We start from the raw sequence: 20,419 nt of genomic DNA, 5'->3' as shown, positions 1-20,419 counted from the left end.
CGACTTGACCCTGAATTTCAATATATTTGCCGACATAACCCTGTTTAAGAATCCATAACTTTATCAAATCTTAACCAAACTCTACATTTTTGGACTTTCCTTGTAGAGTTAGTGTCAATCTTTAAGAAAATGTACAGTTTTAACGAACACAAATGCAATTTCAAACCCGAACTTCCTAAAACATGTTACTCGACGAACCAACTACCCGCTTATTTCAAAGAAATCAAATGAATATAAACATATAATTGTATATACCATTAAATTGTATTCTCCCCGTTCCCTATCCCGCTTCGATTTACCTTATCCTTATAGACACGCTTCCGAATGCACACGAAAAGCAGCGCCACCAACGTGGCGAACGTTCCAAAGCCCAACACAAGTAGCAACGTCTCCCAGCTCGCCACGCTCGGCTGAAGCCCGTGTACCGACGTCACGTTCCCGCTGTACACCAGCTTCCGGCACGTGCTCGTATTCACAAGGTTACTCATCGTCCTATGGGATTACTTCATTTCAGTATCTCATTTTCGCATACTTTGCCATAATCAACACGCGCAGCTCGCTTCTTGAGGAGTTATTAGAATTTATACCTTAAAATGTTCCTTTTAAATGTTACTCCTTTTAATTTTAATGTCAAACTTAATTTTCTCACAAAGGACAAATTACTTCAGCACCAATTAATTTTATTGCGTTACTCTTTTAAAATAACGGAATCTGCGACAATAGCAGAAATACAATGCAGTCAAAAATTCAATTCACTCAAAATGAACCAGTTACATATATATGGTTTATCATCTATAAGTACAAAAATAATAAGATATTATCTGAAAGCGAAATAATTAAAATTTATTTCGCCATGTCGCAAGTTTTTATGACACTCATTACTACGCGCGACACCATTAAGTCCGCTACCGCGTATATTAATGTCCAGTAATTACTAGCAGAAACCATGAGATTTAAGTTCGCCATATCCGGTTGGCGTCACTTACAGAAATGTTTCTACGCTACAGGTAACAATATCGCTTAGTAACAACTCCGATATCGTCGTTCCACAGGGATTTTGCATCTGTTTGTTTAGGAAGCCCGGTATTTACCAAAGGCCAAACAAGGCACTTAAATATCCGGAATTAATCGAATATTTGTAAACAACTTAAGAACAATTTTCGATAATTTATTATATAGACGTTCTACGGTCTGTTGAGGTATTTTTTTTTAAAGTCAGCAAGGAAATGGCATTTAAATGGCAGTTAAAATATCGATATTCATTGAAATAGCGGAAAGACATCTTGCAAACAATTAGTTTTATGAAAGAAAGGAATTTAAATATTTTTTAACACATGTGACTTTTAAATATTACTTAAGTAAGAAATGTACACAGCGTTGTATCGTTCTACAAATTCCGTCGAGTTGAAATTTTGCCCAAGGACTGCATCGTTAAAATACAATCAAATCAGAAATATTTCACACGCATAGAAGCAGAAAAAAGCATAATCTTGTATAGGCTAAAAACTATTATATCTTTTCTCTCAAAAAGGTAATTTAGGAATGAACGTCACGTTCTTGTTTCTCTACATCGGTTATGACCCGTGGTTACCCATGTGAAAACCCCGTTAAAGTCACTTGATTCCTCACCCTGTATATGTCACTCAGAAATGGTCAGGTTTATCAATAAAGTACCTATTTCTCTGAAGACCATGTTGTGTGTATTGTTTTGAAATTTAGATGATAAAGATGTTCCGTGTTGTTGTCGTTTTAACATTTATGCTCCACTCATCGTTCACTCGTATACGTTTTTACAAGACCACAGAAGGATATGGCGTCTCTTTGATGTATACCGTACTCTACAATACAAAAATTTCTCTGTAAAATGCTTTTCATAAATTTAATGTAATTACCACCTAAGAGTACAACTATGCAGATTCCATTAAGATACGGGGAGGTGATATGCTGACCATCATTAATGATGGACTTACCGGACATATTGAATCAAGGCCTCTCTGGGATTCGAGCTCCCATCTGAATTGTTTCTAATTGATTTCATTTATGAGAAGTACAACGGAGTATCAACATCAAAGACATCTTTCTGGAGCAAGCAATATAACCCATTTAGATAATTAAAGAATCACCACAATGTAGAAGTGGGTTTGAAAATAATAAAAAAACTCATAATATTTTATGACTTTTGAAGGTACACTATTCAACAAGCATAATGCAATATTATTGCATACCGGACGTGTGTTTCCGGTCATGTGACCGGTGCCGGAATATAAGTATCTTTCATGGCCGAGAGTGCAAGGTTCATCCCAACCCGAACATAGAGTGTATTGCGGAAGCGGGGTTTACCGTGTTTCCGCAAAACACCCTCCGCGAGGGTCGGGATGAACCTATCTTATACGAGCGGCTATGGTAGATGCTTTTTCTCCCACCTCAGTTAAACAAAATTAAGTAAAAATGTATTTATTTTTTTGGAACACTTTGGTGCTTCGTAAAAATAATTGCGTATGGATATGCGATAATTCGTGGTTGTCAAGGATATGCGCGCAGTGATTCAGATTATGTTAATAGTCAAATCGGTCTTTAAATAGTTCTGAGAAGAGTGAAGCATTGTTTCTTGAAAGGTGCGTGAAAACTGTTTTATGGTGACATTTGAAGAGAGAAATAATTAATAAGGGTTCTAAATATTGCAACAAGACAAGGTTTCCATGATGCTACGACGACAGTCTTCAACAAGGGAGGTAATTACAATGTGGCGGCCATTCAAAAGGAGTTCCATACGGGGATTTTATCTCCGCCCGTGGGCAAGATAAGAAAATTATAGCACGGTTAAATTATTGGATCTACTTATCTGAGGTGGTAGAAAAACTCATCTTACACCCCCCCCCCCATGTAAGATGAGTCACGCGCAACAACGCGCCACTTTTAATTTCTTTTATTGTATGGTTTATGAAAAGTATATTATGCAATTTCAATAAAATGGAATCAAAAAGATAAGTATACAATACTTTTAATTAAAATTGAAAATAAATAATCGTAAAGGTGCGATTTTTAAAGAAACTATTTGACATCGATAGTGATTTAAAGTTACTGCGCTTTATGACGTCAGTACACAACGTCGCACGCGCTTTCTCATGAAATGTACAAAAGTGCGTTTTCTACGTCAATTTTTCCACATATTCATAATTTTAGGTATGCCAAAAAAATATCAATCATGTTTTTCCGGTCCGGATCGAAAAATCCGACCCTCGGGCACGCTGCGTGACCGGTAACTCGGCAAGCCTCTTTACCGGCTTACGCGCGTGCCCTCGGATCGGATTTTTTTATCCGTACCGGAAACACATGAAAGATACTTATAATCTTTCTTACATGTTGAGACGTGTTTACAACTTCATAAAATTACTGAAATATTGTTTTAACAAAATCGCAAACGTGTTACAATAATAGGAATAGTTTTAAGTGTAAAATGATTGTTTGTGGTGACTGCTTCTACTTTTAAGAATGTTCTTTGCCTTTTTTGTTATCATAGATAAATATCTTATTTCGAAAGATTTAATTAAGAAGCCACAAAACAGTGTTATTATTGTATTGTCTGGAACATTTTTGCATATCATTAATTCATATTGGCTTGACAAAAGTCTTTTCCGATTTAATGTATCTCTGGTAACATATTCCTACTAAGATGTCCTTAATACACGTATCTTTAAACAACAGACATAAAGCGAAATACATCATAAGTGAAACTGTAAACGGCTTTAGGTCACACGCTACCATAACAGTTTCTTATACATTTCTATGTTAAAAACAATGTTAAAGTAGGAGTGAAATAAGTCCCCTTTTTATTTGCTTAAATTGTAGGGTAGGTGTTGTTTTTAAAAAAATATGAATGGTTGTCATATCCTGCATTCGCTCGAAAAGATGTAATTCCTTCCCAACCCATATAAAGGGAGACAATAGACAGTTTCAGTTCTTTTGATAACTTATAAGCCCCTCTGTTGCCAACTCTTCAGGGTTACAATTATTCTATTCATTTGCTTATCTTCTGCTCACACACAATCTATTGTGCTCTTTTCTGCGAACAAGCAATGAAGTAAGTATTATACTAGTGTAACATAGAAACTGTCCAAAAAACAAACATATGCAGTGATCTTTTCTTCTTTTTCGATGTATGGAAGCGTAAAGTAGCCCCATTTGGTGGAGAATGACCATTTCAGTATATCCGATGCAACATGCGTAGCTGTAATAATGATTTACGCTATTTTACGAAATAAGTGTTTTATGAGATATCCAATCAAAAAGCATTTACATTTTTAGGAAATGATTTAATACAAAAAGAATATGTTTTTGTGTCAAAATATCAGCACTACCTAATCAACATTTTCTGGCTTTGTGGTGACTGCAGCTCTTTTAAGTTGAAGTTTATTTCAGAATACAATAGGCAATACGCCCATGCGTACACAATCAATAAAATACGTTTATGTTCACAGTTCCCTAGAACAACATAAACACAGCGAGAGGAATAACCAAATATTATCCGTAATAACTATAGTAGGCATTTCTATTGCAGTAGGCATTTCTCAACTCGAAAGCTTTGAAAACAAACATAAATTATTTTCTATTTACATTAGTATTTTTAGAGGTGAATAATTCTATAAATTTAAGCTTATTAGGTCTTGAATAATACTATTTATCTATGTAAGCTTTTTTATATCAGTATACAATTTACATTCAAGAACAAAATGATATTCATCTTCCAGTGAATCACATAAATGACATTTTCTTTCCGATTAAGGTATAGCAGCTGGTTTATGCAATCTACCAGCCTCTACCTGTACTCTGTGTGCAGACATCCTTAATCTTGACAATGCAATTCTATACTTATCAATGTTAACATCCTTTAAATACGTTGTTATGTTGAAATCTGCAAAAAGTACATAGGTTCTTGCTCTGGTAGACTCTGTTAATTCTGAGCTCCAACTTTGTATACAAAGATCAGTACCTCTTTGCTTAAAAACATTTAAAAATAAAGATATATCCCCAACTCCTATGATCTATTATTTGGATATCTATCTACTTCTAAAAACATTTATCATATACAATTCTGACATATTTTATGGTTTGCATATTTACTATTTTAAGCCAATATCTAATCACATTTACAGAACGTTTACTAAAAATGAAGTCCTACCTAGTTCACCATAAACAAAATTATTTTGAGTTTGTTTTCTTGCTCCTAATATTTCTTTACAAAAAATTAAATGTACTCTTTCTATTTGCTGACTATTAAAAAGACCCCACACTTCAGAGCTGTAACTTAAAACTGGATATATAAGTTTATCAAAAATATCTAATCTATGCTTCACAGACAACGTCGGAAATTTGGATAAGCACTGTCTAAGCTTATATATACCCTTCATAGCCTGTCCTGACAATGTTTCAAAAGTACTAGTAAAGGAACCCCCTGGTGTAAATACAATTCCAAGATATATATAAACTTGTCAACAATTTCTAATTCCTGGCCTTTATACCAAAATTTTAAATTCCTCCTTAATCTACCGCCTTTCCTAAATATCATGACCTTTGTCTTTTGGGAGTTAACACTTAACTTCCATCTATCATAATCTCTCTAGTAATAAAAGACGTTCTTGTAAACCAGCCTCTGATTCTGACAACAAAACAATATCATCAGCATACAATTATACAAAAAGTTTAAACACATCTAAATCTATACCCTGGTGGTTATTAGTCATGAAATACTCTTCTATATCATTAAGATACATGGAAAATAAAAATGGAGATAAAGATTCTCCTTGACGAACACCTAACAAACATGTAAAACTATCACTTAAAACATTGTCATATTTTACTCTAGACTTAATATTCCTGTACTTTGAACGTATAATATCTAACATTTTACCTCTTACACCAAGTTTAATAAGTTTATACCATATAATATCCCGTACAACATAATCGAATGCCTTGGGCAAATCTACAAATGCAGTAAATAACTTCTTATTTGTATTTGTAAAATTAGTTTATAATGCCATGTAGAACAAAAACATCATCAATAGTTCCCATATTTTGCCTAAAGCCAGCCTGAGCATCAATATACACTTGGTAATTTTCAGCCCAATCAGTAAGTCAATCATTCAAAATTTTAGTAAATAACTTTCCAATGGTACTCAATAATGTAATACCTCTATAATTACTTGCAACATTAACATCTCCTTTTTATGTAAGGGCACAATAAACCCTTCAGACTACTTCTCAGGGAAATAACCAATGTCAAATAATTTGTTAAACAATTTACATAAAGCTGTACTAAATGCATCATTGTTTGATCCATACTTGAAAAAATCATTAATCGAACCGCCAGGGCCACCTGATTTACCATTATTTAATTTAGTACAAGCCTTTCTGATAGCCTCATTAGTAAAAGGTACATTAAGCTTCTTAAACATAACATTTAATTCTCCTTTTAAATATCTTTCATTGAAATACAATATGTCTTCATCAGGTTAGAAAAACACTGATTCAGGATCATTTATAGATCTGAAATATTCTACAAAATCACCGGATGTAAGGGAGCATGAGTTGTTACCAATAGATCCTTTAAGCATCTTCCAATACAATTTTGCATTATTCATTTTAGCATTTTCTAGTTTACATGTTTGTGACTTGTAAAATACAAATTTCTTTTTTACCTCATTTTTATAATCTCTCCTTGCATGCACCATATCTATTCTTGTAACATCACAAGGGTTATTTCTATAATAATTCAAACATTTATAATAATTTCTCTTTAAATCAAAACAGTCACTATCAAAATATTCAGCATCTTTGCAAACATTTTCTTTACTGTTATCATTTTTTTTACAAATATTCCTTTTAAATAAAGGTTTACATATAATATCCATTATATCAGTAAAAGACAAAAGATTTACATCTAAATCAGCATTACCTCTTGATAAATCTATAATTTCACACAATAACTTTACTTGTTCAACCACATTATCAGAACAAAGTGGTTGCAAATACAAATCCCTCTTTTTATCATCCCATTTATATTTAAATGATATATTCAAAACATCATCTTGAAAACCTTGATTCATACTAGTCTGTGTACATAAGGGTCCATAATGTCAAAAGATAAAATCAGCGAGGATGAGCAAAAAAAGTCACGTAACCACAAATGCAAACGTAAGTAGTATTTTGGCTCGATTGATCGTCGATTAAGGTAAGTTTCTCAATGTGTTTGTTATAACCAAGAGTTCGTTCAAATGACATAGCGCAAAAAAAAAGAATGCATTGTTTTGTCTTTCGATCGGTGTATTGGTCACCATTTATGTATGCATAGTTTCCGAGAACACTTCGATACAAATTGTGTCCATGAATGCAAACGCACGTAGGTAGTGTTTTAATGTCACATATTAAGATAAATTGCCACATTTTTTCAAGTGTTTTTACTTTCAGTTGTTCAATAATGGCTTTTATTTGTTTTATGAATATTTTGTGCGATGCAATTTGTACCAACAAATGCATTTTCTGAAGTATTTAAATTTGACAAACGCACGTTGTGTCCATGAAGGCAAACGTACGTAGTCTACCTAAAATGACAAACGCACGTAGACATCTTATATAATAAAAATAATGAGTTATCGTATATGTCGAAAGCTTTTAAAACTTTTTATTCTTTTTATATCCATAACTATTGCTGTAAGATTTTTGAATTTATATTTAATTATTATTATGATCATAATGCTTACGGTCATATGCATAAGGGAAAGTGATACGCTTTATGTCGTTTTACTTAGCTAGATAAGCCATATTTTAAGATTTTAATAAGCGTTTGTTTGCACGAGACGTATTTTTTTTTATGAAAATGCCTTTACAGATGATATTCTTTTTACAAACTACAATTTGTGTAATATTTTTTGCGAAGTAAATCAAGTGGCGCTTAATTAATGAATGACAGTGTCTGTTTTAGTGATGTCATTTGTTTGCCACGTTTGTGGGAATGCGTTGAAAACGACATGGGGGCTGAAATTGCATGAGCGCCGCCATGACGGTGTAAAAGCATTTACATGCTGTTAGAAACAGTTATACTACGGAGAGCTTGACGCGCCATATGTAAGTGTATTCTAGTATTAAAAAAAATGCTTATATTATTCTGGTTTTATTATTTATCATTCTATAATAAAGCAATTATCTACCAGTCACAAGCTCAGGCGTTTTTATTAAAGGTTACCAAAATATTGCAATTGCAAGTATTTTAATTGCGTACGTTTAAAGGCATAAATGAATTTGTACAGGTGCACCACACATGGATCCAATAAGCAGTTTCTGTGCCCGAAATGCAGGAGGTGACCACACATACGTACGTGAATAGGCATTGGCGAGGAGAAGATGGCACGACACGTTATACGTGCGACATGTGTGGGATTCCAATGGAGGAGAAATAGACCTGAAGGCTCATATGGACGGTCATACTGGCGAGAAATCATACCAGTGCGCTGAATGTGGGAAATGTTATCGGCATAGAAGTAGATTGGGCAAGCAAATGTTATTAAACACACCAAATAAAACATCAAATTTTGGATAATAAGTATCTTTCATGGCCGAGAGTGCAAGGTTCATCCCAACCCGAACATAGAGTGTATTGCGGAAGCGGGGTTTACCGTGTTTCCGCAAAACACCCTTCGCGAGGGTCGGGATGAACCTATCTTACACGAGCGGCGATGATCCTGGAAAAAAACCTGGAACTCTTTTGTGTGTAGTGAATATAATGCGCGTATAGATTTGTAATAATTCGTGGTTGTTATGGATATGCGTGCAGTGATTCAGATTATGTTTATGTTATGATTAAATATTTATAGTTCTAAAAAGAGGACAGCGTTATTTCTTGAATGGAGCGCGAAAAGTTTTCTATTGATCCATTTGAAGCGAGACATAATCAATTTTGATTTTTAAAATTGCCACGAGACAATGTTTCCATGATGCTTCAGACGACAGTCGTCTACAAGGGAGGAACTTGTGTGATGACGATTGAAAAAAAATGAATTCCATACGGGCACTTGTTTTATCTTGGCCCTTGCCAAATTTTTAGGTCAACTTATCTGATGTGGAAGAAAGTAGAATCTCAGGCAGATCATAACAAAAGTATTGTTTATTAATTAATCATTATATTATTTGATACTTATCTTTGCTTTTATCTGATTATCTGTGATCGCTTTTATTGTCAATCATTTTATTCAATGTATAAAACTAATCTAAGATATACAGTTATAGACTAAATGAAGAACATTTCCATTTTAATGTCTTTATTTTTGTAAAACAGCACTTATACATACAGTTCAAAGAGTATTTTCAGTGATTTAAACATTGTTCCGGGTAAAGCATACATTGTCATTGTATCATCGCAATATCATTTTATGGTTATCATTATCACAATATCTGTCATTAACAATTATCATGACAGTATTATCATCACAACATGAAGAATGGTTAAATAAAAGGTTCATTAAAGATGTTTAAATTATGTTCAAATGAAACGTTTGTTCCCATGCGATCTGTTACAAGCATCTTAGAATCGTTGCGTCTGGCCCGCTCCCAGCACACACCAATGGTTCCCTTCTGTAATGCATTTCTGTTTATCAAAACAGTCCCGTACTGTACTGTACTCAGACTCTTTGTATCAAACGTGTGGTTCCTGAAATGTGACATTACAACAGCTGTTCTAAATGTTTGAGTTTAACATTTAACAAGCATTGTTAAGTTAGTTAAGTCTGTATACCACCGGCAATGCCGGATGAGAGTTTGTTCGAGAACTCATATTTCCCGCAACACTACCGCATAATATCGTGTCAATGTTTGTTACGTATCATAAATTTATATAACTTTCATTATGATGGATATTTAATAATAAAGCGGATAAATATCTTCAATATCTTGAACACATTTTCAGTTTTTAAAGGCAAACGAAATATTCGTTTGCTCCTTATAATAAGATGCCTACGTACGTTTGCCATTTTAGGTAGACTACGTACGTTTGCCAAATTTGAAATAAAATGCATTTTTGTACATATTGCATCGCACAAAGTATTCATAAAACAATTAAAAACAATTATTGAACAATTGAAAAACAAACATTTGAATAAAATGTGGCAATTTATCAAAATATGTGACATTAAAACACTACCTACGTGCGTTTGCATTCATGGACACAATTTGTATCGAAGTGTTCTCGGAAACTATGCAGACATGAATGGTGACCAATAATACACCGATCGAAAGACAAAACAATGCATTCTTTTTTGCGCTATGTCATTTGAACGAACTCTCGCGTATAACAAAACTATCGATAAGAAACTTACCTTAATCGACGATCAATCGAGCTAAAATACTACTGACGTTTGCATTTGTGGTCACGTGACTTTTGTGGCTCATCACCAGTGTAAAATACATTGAAAAAAATAACTTTCACATAAGACATAATCAATCAAACTACAGCCTTGAGAATTTACAAATGAAAACTTTCCAATATCCTTATCTAATCCACACCTTCCATTCACAATTCCTAACCCTGTCGCCTTACAGAATTCCAACAACTGTTTGCCATACTCATTTACATTCTTATCTTTACTGACTCTTGGAATACAATCATCCATAATATAATCACATGATAATAAATTCACAACATGAATATTTTCATTTTCAACATAATCCGGCTTTTCACAAACACGTGTTTTGAAATCTCCACTTATTACAAAATTACAACCATAGTCATACATATTTTCTAAATAAATCATGTCATTTATCAATAAATCAAATATATTTGTACCGGCAAATATTTTCCCTACTACTACCCTGTGGGACATTATACATTTATTTTCAACCACAAAACACAGTCTTCAGTTTCTTTCACTAGTTCCACCTGACCTCTCAAACTGTCATGTACATACGCTATTATACCACCACTGGCTCGTTTAGATCCAATAATTTTATCTTTTCTACTAAGTACGAAATATTTAAATCCATCCACAGCATAAATTAAATTATCATTCAACCACGTTTCAGTAAACAAAAGAATTTCATTATCATTAAATAACTTTTTTTAATTTCTGCACTTTCTAATTTATTATAGGTTTTCCCCACAAGTCCTTGAACGTTTAATACACAAAACTTGACCTCTCGTGACTCCTCCCGCTGTCCTACTTCTCCAATCGACCTTGTCTACCATTGGTTCTCGACTCGCTGTTCTTCTCGACCCCCGCCGGTTCGCTCTTCCGTCCACCTCCGTAACCTGGGATCTCGTCAATTTGCCACGGTCTTGGTTTACCACAGTTCTATTTTTAGCGCTTGACACGATTTGCTTCTCTTTACCTCGTTTCCCTGGCAGTGATACATGTTTTGGTGTATTCTGCAAGCCTGTTTTTAATTCCTTTTGTGGACTGTTTGACTTTGTTGTGTGATGAGTGGCTTTCTTTGAAGTATCCTTAACTTGTGCATTTCGATATTCGCTGTTTTTCGATTGGTTACATGATAATGTCTTGTTTGCCTTTTTGTGGGCGTTACCCCGGTCATTTACCATCAAGTCCCCTTCTTAGAAAACCACACCCACACTCAGCTCGCTTTCACCGGACGATTCATCTACTCTCACATCGGCATCAATGACAGTATCGTTGAGTAAACTCGAGTGTTTTCTCTCTCCCTCTGTTGTGATTGACTCTTGCTGTCATGCGAACCAGTCAGCCTGTCAGATCCAAAAACCTTAAACCATTCAGGAAACAAGTCATTCACAACTTTTCCATTGATAAAAAGCTTAGCTGGAAACACAATTTTAACCTTTTGTTTCCTACTACGACCCTCTTGAGCTTCCTGGGAACTGTATAATGCAGATCTTGCTTTCGAGATTTCCTTTAGATATTGTCTATCCACGCCAAATGAGCTCTCTTTTAATTTATATGGATTTTTCATTATTGTCTCTGTGTCTATGTAATCCTTGAATCTGATAACCATTGGCCGTTTAGGATCTCTTTTCCTGTTGTCAAATATTTTCCCCATTCTGTGTGCCCTCTCAATATGCATTTCACTAGTGTCAATATTATGTTCATTGGTAAGAAAGTTTATCACAAGCTGTTTGCTGATACCTATTAACCTTTCTGTCAATAGGAAAGTTTCTGTTTAAGAAAGATATTTGCATTTTTGTAACTAGAAAAGTAATTTAATCCACTATCATTATTTGATTGAATGTCTTTCTTATTTGAAAATATATCATCAAGAACCCTCTAGACAATGTTGATTAGTTAGCATTGGACATTTTGACAAAAAACAACAACAAAGTTATAATGGCGAAAGACATTTCTGAAACAAAATGTAAATGCTTTTTGATCCAAAATCTGTTAAAATCTTTTTTTTTTATAAAATTAATTTTACTCCTTACTTAACCCCAGCAGAGGTCACAACATATAGGTTTTACTCCCGAAATATACCGTACCTCGAAAATTAATAAACCATGAATTATTGATACATTTTAATTTTTGGTGTTCCGCACCCACTTTTGCACTGTGGATGACCCTTAACGGGTCCTTAATGAAAACTCAGCCGTCCGCTTTAAGTGAGTATGAAACAGTACCTTCCACTATAAGTATGTAATGTATTTTGATGCAAGAAAAAAGTCACTAAATGATAACAAGATTTATTTTAGACAAATAACGCATTGCAATATAGTTAATTAAATAGAATCTGAAAAGAAACTGATACAACTAAATAGTAGAAGTAGTATCATTAAGGTATATGTTATTGCAGATGTTGAAGATTATCGGCACCAAGCGTATTCATAACATATATAATACATACATGTCATGAATACATGAGTGCCGAGGATGGTGTTGTACGGCTAATGGAAGCCAATCACGAGAATGGCAACAGCCAAATATAACTTAAAGGGCCTTATACAGCTGCTTCTAAAATGCGATTTTGTCTAGTTTCAATAATCTCAGTGATAGACTGAGACATTTTAAAAATAGAAGAAGTAGAAGAATATGTTTTTATATACAAATAGCGAACATGTAAGCTATAAACAAGTATATTCGTATCGCAGTATTAACATCCGTATCGGTAGAATTCAATAAACATATATCTTAATTAATAAATGGTAAATGAATAAGTTATAAAGTAGTTTATTAGTATCATTATGTTAATCAACTGGGTCTATACAATTTTCCGGTTAAATATAGCCATAAAGTATTTTTCTGTATAACACATGTCTTATATAGCATTGCTCTATTTTTATTGGTCAGAACATGTTTATCATTTCGCATGTTTGAAAGATAATTGGCAATGATCATTACTTAACTGGCAATGTTCGAACAAGTCATACGATTATTTATATTTTTGTATTGCTAATGAAGACTTATTTGAATATATATAGAAGTACATTTTTATCTTAATCGTAAGAGGAAAGCGTGTAGTCTTGTCTTGATTTCGTAAAAAAACAACATTTTTATAGACGTTCGGTACTGTGTTTAAACAGGAAATTACGTAATGAACATATAACAAATTATGACATCATCTAACGAGAAATGACGTCACGATTTAAAAGAAAGCAAAGTTCGTTAAAAGTGTAGTGTCTTTGTTCTTATTCTTACTGGATGTTATCTTAATATGCATTCTACTTATAAACATAATAAAACGATAGGATGTATCTGTAGTTTCAAATTATTCCGAGTACTTCTTTCTACTATGCATGTAGCGCGGGAGATTGTATTGCTTTTTGGTGTTCTACTCATCACTAGTTGAAACAGGTAGGTGCAAGATGGAGGACGTAATTTTGTTTCATGCAAACATTAAGTGAGAAAAATGTTTCAAGGCAAACAAAATGGCAGATTTAGAATGAAAAGTACCGATTCAGGTACCAACTTTTGCCTGGTATGTGGTCTTTTTCTTTAAATTTTGAAAAATGTATGCGTCCATTATGTGGCGAAAAACATATTTTTCGATCGACATCTTAGTTTGGTATCATAACTTTAAAGATAAAAAAGTTATTGAACATATTGTGCTTTAGGAGGCAATGTTTACAAATACACGTGTTCATTTTAACCACATTTTTTCGTATTTTCTCGGCAAATATGCAAATCTGTGCATGTTGTAACCGTGCTTGCATGTATAATTGTATATATTCCTACTTTACAAACTTCATGGTTATTACTCGATTGTACACGTCTCCTGGCCGATTTATTGTTCCTTAACCCCCAATTTTGTTTATTGCAAGCACATAACCCACATATTGGTGAAATGCAAACAAACCTCTGCACAATTGCTTAGCCTTGAGAATCTAACTACATTGGGAGTTGTCATTACACAAGCGCGTCTCTTCATAGGCGACAGGCTAGCATTTTCTGTTCTTGTATTGACGGATTTCTTTGTCCCTGCAGTCTGGTGTGATTTTCTGTATAATGTGAGGCTCGTTCGCTCTCTTAAGCGGGCCATAGTGAAGTTCAAGTCCGTTCCTGGAACTAAAAACGTATCCTCTCAATGCTAAGCAATTGTGCAGAAGTTTGTTTGCATTTCACCAAAATGTGGGTAATGTGCTTGCAATAAACAAAATTGGGGGTTAAGGAACATAAACTCGGTCAGGAATCGTGTACAGTCGAGTATTAACCATGAAGTTTGGAAAATAGGAATATATACATGCAAGCACAGTTACAACATGCACAGATATTTCCTATTTGCCGAGGAATACGAAAAAAAATACATGCTTGCTTTCTAAAATATTTCCTTATTGAATATATCATTTATTAAATGATGACTCGTGACAGGTACTATATGATATATCATATTACTTTTTTTACATAAAGTGCGCAAGACACTATTGCAGCTGTTGTTTAGAATACCTAAAGAAAAATACAATGACCTGCAATGTTATGTATCTATTAGATATTGAATTGTCTGCCAGATGGAAACCTGCATTAGTCTGTGAATTTTATCTTTAAAAAACTTTGTGTTTACTAAAGTTTATATTACTTATAAAACAGTCACAGTTCACCACTTTGCACAATGTGATGTTTCTCAAAAATGTTCAAGTCGCTCTATGTGTATACTTAATACGGCGGCAGGTCTGTCCGAATAAGGTCTTACTCACTCCACTCACAATGTGTGAGCTACTATAGTATAAACGTATTGTGCGGAGCCCCGCTGTACTTATAAGTATACATATAGTGTGCGGAGCCCCGCTGTACTTATAAGTATACACATAGTGCGCGGAGCCCCGCTGTATTTATAGGTATACACATAGTGCGCGGAGCCCCGCTGTACTTATAGGTATACATATAGTGCGCGGAGCCCCGCTGTACTTATAAGTATACATATAGTGCGCGGAGCCCCGCTGTACTTATAGGTATACATATAGTGCGCGGAGCCCCGCTGTACTTATAGGTATACATATAGTGCGCGGAGCCCCGCTGTACTTATAGGTATACATATAGTGCGCGGAGCCCCGCTGTACTTATAAGTATACATATAGTGCGCGGAGCCCCGCTGTACTTATAAGTATACATATAGTGCGCGGAGCCCCGCTGTACTTATAAGTATACATATAGTGTGCGGAGCCCCGCTGTACTTATAAGTATACACATAGTGTGCGGAGCCCCGCTGTACTTATAGGTATACATATAGTGCGCGGAGCCCCGCTGTACTTATAGGTATACATATAGTGCGCGGAGCCCCGCTGTACTTATAAGTATACACATAGTGCGCGGAGCCCCGCTGTACTTATAAGTGTGCACATAGTGCGCGGAGCCCCGCTGTATTTATAAGTGTGCACATAGTGCGCGGAGCCCCGCTGTATTTATAAGTATGCACATAGTGCGCGGAGCCCCGCTGTATTTATAAGTATACATATAGTGCGCGGAGCCCCGCTATATTTATAAGTATACATATAGTGTGCGGAGCCTCGCTGTATTTATAAGTATACATATAGTGTGCGGAGCCCCGCTGTATTTATAAGTATACACATAGTGTGCGGAGCCCCGCTGTATTTATAAGTATACACATAGTGTGCGGAGCCCCGCTGTATTTATAAGTATACACATAGTGTGCGGAGCCCCGCTGTATTTATAAGTATACATATAGTGTGCGGAACCCGCAGTATTTATAAGTATAAACATAGTGTGCGGAGCCCCGCTGTATTTATAGCAGGAAATCCCTTACTGTACGGGTGAAGACTCATTGAGAAGTTCTGCTTCTTCTGCTGTTCGGTAACAACACATGACTGTATGGCGATTTTTTTAAACTGTATATATAATACTAAAATGAAAACGACAGGGACAAACCCAGTAGTCACGCATTCAAATATAAACGCTGATGAGGATCAAGGTAAGGGACCTAATGATACGAGTCACACAAGCGTACAAATATCATATACACACGTGCACATTATAAAAGGACACACGCAAATATGCCATAAACATGTATACACATTTATATGAGATGTTTATAAATTAAGTGAAACAGTATACTTTAAATACCAACTCGAAACAAACCATTTGTTATTATTCTTTGGAACAAAGTGTTGTACGTTCGCGTAATAATTCAACGCACGTAACAAATGTTTATGTTTAAGGTGTATTCGAATTATTACTTCATTAGTGTAATTATATATGTAAGTAAAATATAATTCTGGGCGTAATTCTTCTTAAAGGCTGTCAGAGTCCAGAGGAGTGGTCCTACTATATCACGACACATATCACGATGCTCAGCAGGGCTTTAAGAGTCTAGAAGAGTGATTCTCATACGCCACAGCACGTTATCACGAGTTTGCAGCAGAAGGTACCCTTCGGGAATGTTAACAACTGGGTGTTTGTGTTAGGGCGTTTTACACGAGTTACACGTTCCGATTCGCATCGATTCTATCCTGGAAAAAAGTGCCCAAAGACGCCCATAAAGAAAAAGAAACCAGTTCAGGATGGTGTAAGAGGGGAACGTAGCAAGTACGAGTATTTACATTTTGTACACTAATGAATTGTCTCTCTTTCTAAGGAATAACATTTATAGCAAATCGCAGATAAAGTATGCGTACGTTTTTAAATGTATCGAGAAATAAGAAAAAAATATACTTTTTGTACGATATTTCATCTCATGTATGTTTGTACTATGACACAACTATAAACATTACGTATGTTGTAATGTATTTCTTGCTGGAGACCTTTATTTACCAAATAAATTCTTGACTTGACTTGTTTTGCATATGAGGTTGTGGACTGCGCAGACAGAGCTAACAAATTATACATGTTTCGGTATTCTGTGAAGATACTGGTATGACTATTTATAAACAGAAAACAGAAATTACTGTATTAAGAAGCGGTTCACCTGTATGATTGTGTTCGTCTAAACATCATTGCAAAAAAACAACGTTTATTTTAACAACGCCATAATTAATTGCCAAAACTAGGAAAGATCTATTATGTTTGTTGGCCAAGAACACTGTATTTTACAAACATATACATTTAAAAACAAAATTATGAATCCTTAGAGAACACATCTGTGTACATTCTGTGTACATTTAAGACTGTAAACATGTTTACAATCAGTAGCAAAAGCGACTGCTTATAGACAATTTAAATGAGGAAATTAGAAGGAATTGTTTCACAAAACAAACTATAAATGCTCAGCAAAATACAAAAGTTATATAATTATTCTTACACCCAAACTTACAAGGGGACATCAATTATACATGTACCTATGATTGACATGGATACCAATACCAAGGGCTTTTGTTTAAATCTAAATAATATCATGCATCCTGATAAGAGTTGACACAAAATATAACATCTTACATACCCAGCAAGAATGAAAATAAAAAAGTCGTAAAAAAAGCCATTTGTTCTCCAATTTTAAAATAAATCATTTTCATAATGTAAAATGCATAACTATGTAATTTTTGCGGCTTTAACAATTTGACGTACATGTTTAATTAAGAGTGTTCGAATAACTCTGTTTGCCAAAACTATATAAATCACGTTGTAATAATGTTTAAAATTGTAATGTCATAGCATATATTCCAATTCCATCAGGTCTGGGAAAAGAAATTCATTGCTAGACATAAATCCGCCATTGCTTCGATCAAGATGCATCATTAGGCAATTTATTGTTACCAATGAAGACCGTATAACTATGTTGCCAAATATAGACACCACAAACATGCCAGAACTGTGCAGTGAAGCTATTATTTAGCAAATGTCTGCAGTCATTGTACACCATCAAGCGATTACTGCATACCACACATTTACTCGCTATACGCGTATATGGAATCACATCATTATTCGGCCTTGCAGTCAGACGGCTAGATTTACAAATGTTCTCCTTATATAGAAACCTTTAAGGTTTTTTACACAACGAGAGTTTATGACCTTGTAAAAAAGATGAGTGCTCCTGTAAAACGTCTCCCATGACGATTGTCAATGATTTCATTCCGGTGTGTTGTGATATTCTTGCTGTTGCTCCCATGTTCTCAATGTTGACAAGTGTAAATGGCATGTGTCAAAGAATCAAAGTCGTTGTCTGGGAACCATGCGCCAAATGTATATTTGATATTGTAATAGTTACGTAAAGAAACAATGTTATATATGGATCCATGCGCCAAATATAATATATTGAATAATATAATTGTAACATGTTAAACAATTAAGGCGTTGCAAAGGAGCCATACGCCATATTTGATATTGAATTATGTAGAAGTAAAATGTTAAACAATCTAACTCGTTGACAAGCTTTAATGGAACTCGGTACGCCTTGTCACTATACATTCTAAAACAGCTACTAAGACCACTCGTCGGATACCATAGTAACGACTGCCACTATCCGTAAGTGTAATATTCCGCTCATTATGGATGAAAGGGGAGAAACGGAATTGTTCGTACATGGTGGGTATTCGACAATTTAATTCAGTGTCGTGGGTCAAAACATTGTGGAATAAGCATGGCTTGCAGTGTCCTGTATTTAGACGTGATATTTTGTTAGACGTATAAACACGATAAATTGAGATTGACAAATAGAATTATCTTATCACTAAAGTTTAAATACTTTAAACTCCCAGTTAATCAGGCAAGTTTTGAACAACGATTTTGGATACATTCTTGTAATGTACATACTTTTTTATTTAAGCGTTACGTGGTAGGATAAATAATAAGGGACGTTAATCATGTAATGTTACTGGCAGTGTAACTCAAAACAAATGAAACGACATTAAAGAACAGTTTATTTATTTCCTTCAAAGTGTTCTCATTCTAATTTGAATATCGGCAGGTCTTGGGTTTATAACAGAACACCAAGGTCACCATAGAATACAATGAAGCAGTGTGATAAAACCTGTAGCCCTTTGAACCATCCATCATTAAACCTACTACCTACGTCTAGTTCCATAATACCAATTACTATGTGTCCATTTATATTGACATATTAAGCACAAACACCTTTCTTCAATATTTCATCTCTAATGATTCTTGGAAAACTAATCCCGAGGTGTTTGCTTCTTCAAACCATTTTACATTTGACATAATGACATGATACCAATCGAGTAAGTGCTTAATTATGCTTGGCCATTTAGATATTGATCATGATCCTAACGATTTAAACTCTAAGGCCAGCCTTAGAAAAATGTTGGTGGCTTACCGGTCGACTTAGTTAAATTAAACCGACTCAAAAAAGAACAATTTGTTATCCGTGTTGTCATTTTCTCAGAGGGGCGTTGTAGCCGAAAGGTGCACACTGCAGGGAAAAATGATTTTTTGCATCCCTACATACATACCCTGTCATGAAATTGTGGTAGTGTAATTGTAGACATTACCTGTTCAACATGATCTGAGGACCCATATTACAATTTTACGGCAACATGTTAGATAGTAAATATATTATGTTTTAGATGTAATATGTTTAATGTTTAGACCCTTTGCCCTTTTTCATTGTATTTAATAGATCTTGTCGAGATGAATACGTTTGTTATTATATGTTGATGATATTTTACTCAAACACCAGTATAGGTTTGATATTTTACTAACTGGAGTATTGTTGATATTGGGACAATGAAAGTTAACGTAGGAAAAAAACTTAAAATTTGAAATATAATGGTAAAGTTCTAGAAATCGATAGTGCTTTCACACTTTGACTCACATGGGATGTTAAAATTTACTAATATTATATCTAGCGAAAGTGAAGCTGCATTGAAAAACGGTCAAATTATGGTTATAAAGCTTTTCTACGTACATTTTGTAATGTTGAGTAATTATGCCAGACAGTGGGACGGTCATGCATAAACCATTACCAGATATAATACAATTGGGTGAAGTCTTTTATTGGGACAGTAGGACAGCGTGCAATTTCAACAACCATGTTATGTGCCATTGTGGTTTTTACTTGGTAAAGCTATTTTTGG

General features: G+C 34.6%; 2 protein-coding genes across 2 annotated transcripts in view; both read right to left on the bottom strand.

The window, feature by feature from the left end:
- Positions 1-488, bottom strand: part of LOC128208424 (uncharacterized) — a 30,956-nt gene extending 30,468 nt beyond the window's left edge. Inside the window, exon 1 of the mRNA XM_052911984.1 lies at positions 300-488. Within this exon, the coding sequence (XP_052767944.1) occupies positions 300-488 (189 nt within the window). The remainder of the gene's footprint in view (positions 1-299) is intronic.
- Positions 489-6,509: 6,021 nt separating this feature from the next.
- Positions 6,510-11,581, bottom strand: LOC128208423 (uncharacterized). Its single transcript, XM_052911983.1, has 3 exons — positions 11,206-11,581; positions 10,469-10,786; positions 6,510-6,964 (listed from the first exon to the last, which is right to left on the bottom strand). Exons 1-3 carry the CDS (start codon positions 11,579-11,581, stop codon positions 6,510-6,512), a joined length of 1,149 nt encoding a protein of 382 aa, XP_052767943.1.
- Between the last annotated feature and the right edge of the window lie 8,838 nt (positions 11,582-20,419).

This window comes from Mya arenaria, chromosome 11, assembly GCF_026914265.1.
Source record: "Mya arenaria isolate MELC-2E11 chromosome 11, ASM2691426v1".
NCBI lineage: Eukaryota > Metazoa > Mollusca > Bivalvia > Myida > Myidae > Mya > Mya arenaria.
This window is presented reverse-complemented; position numbering and strand designations above follow the sequence as displayed.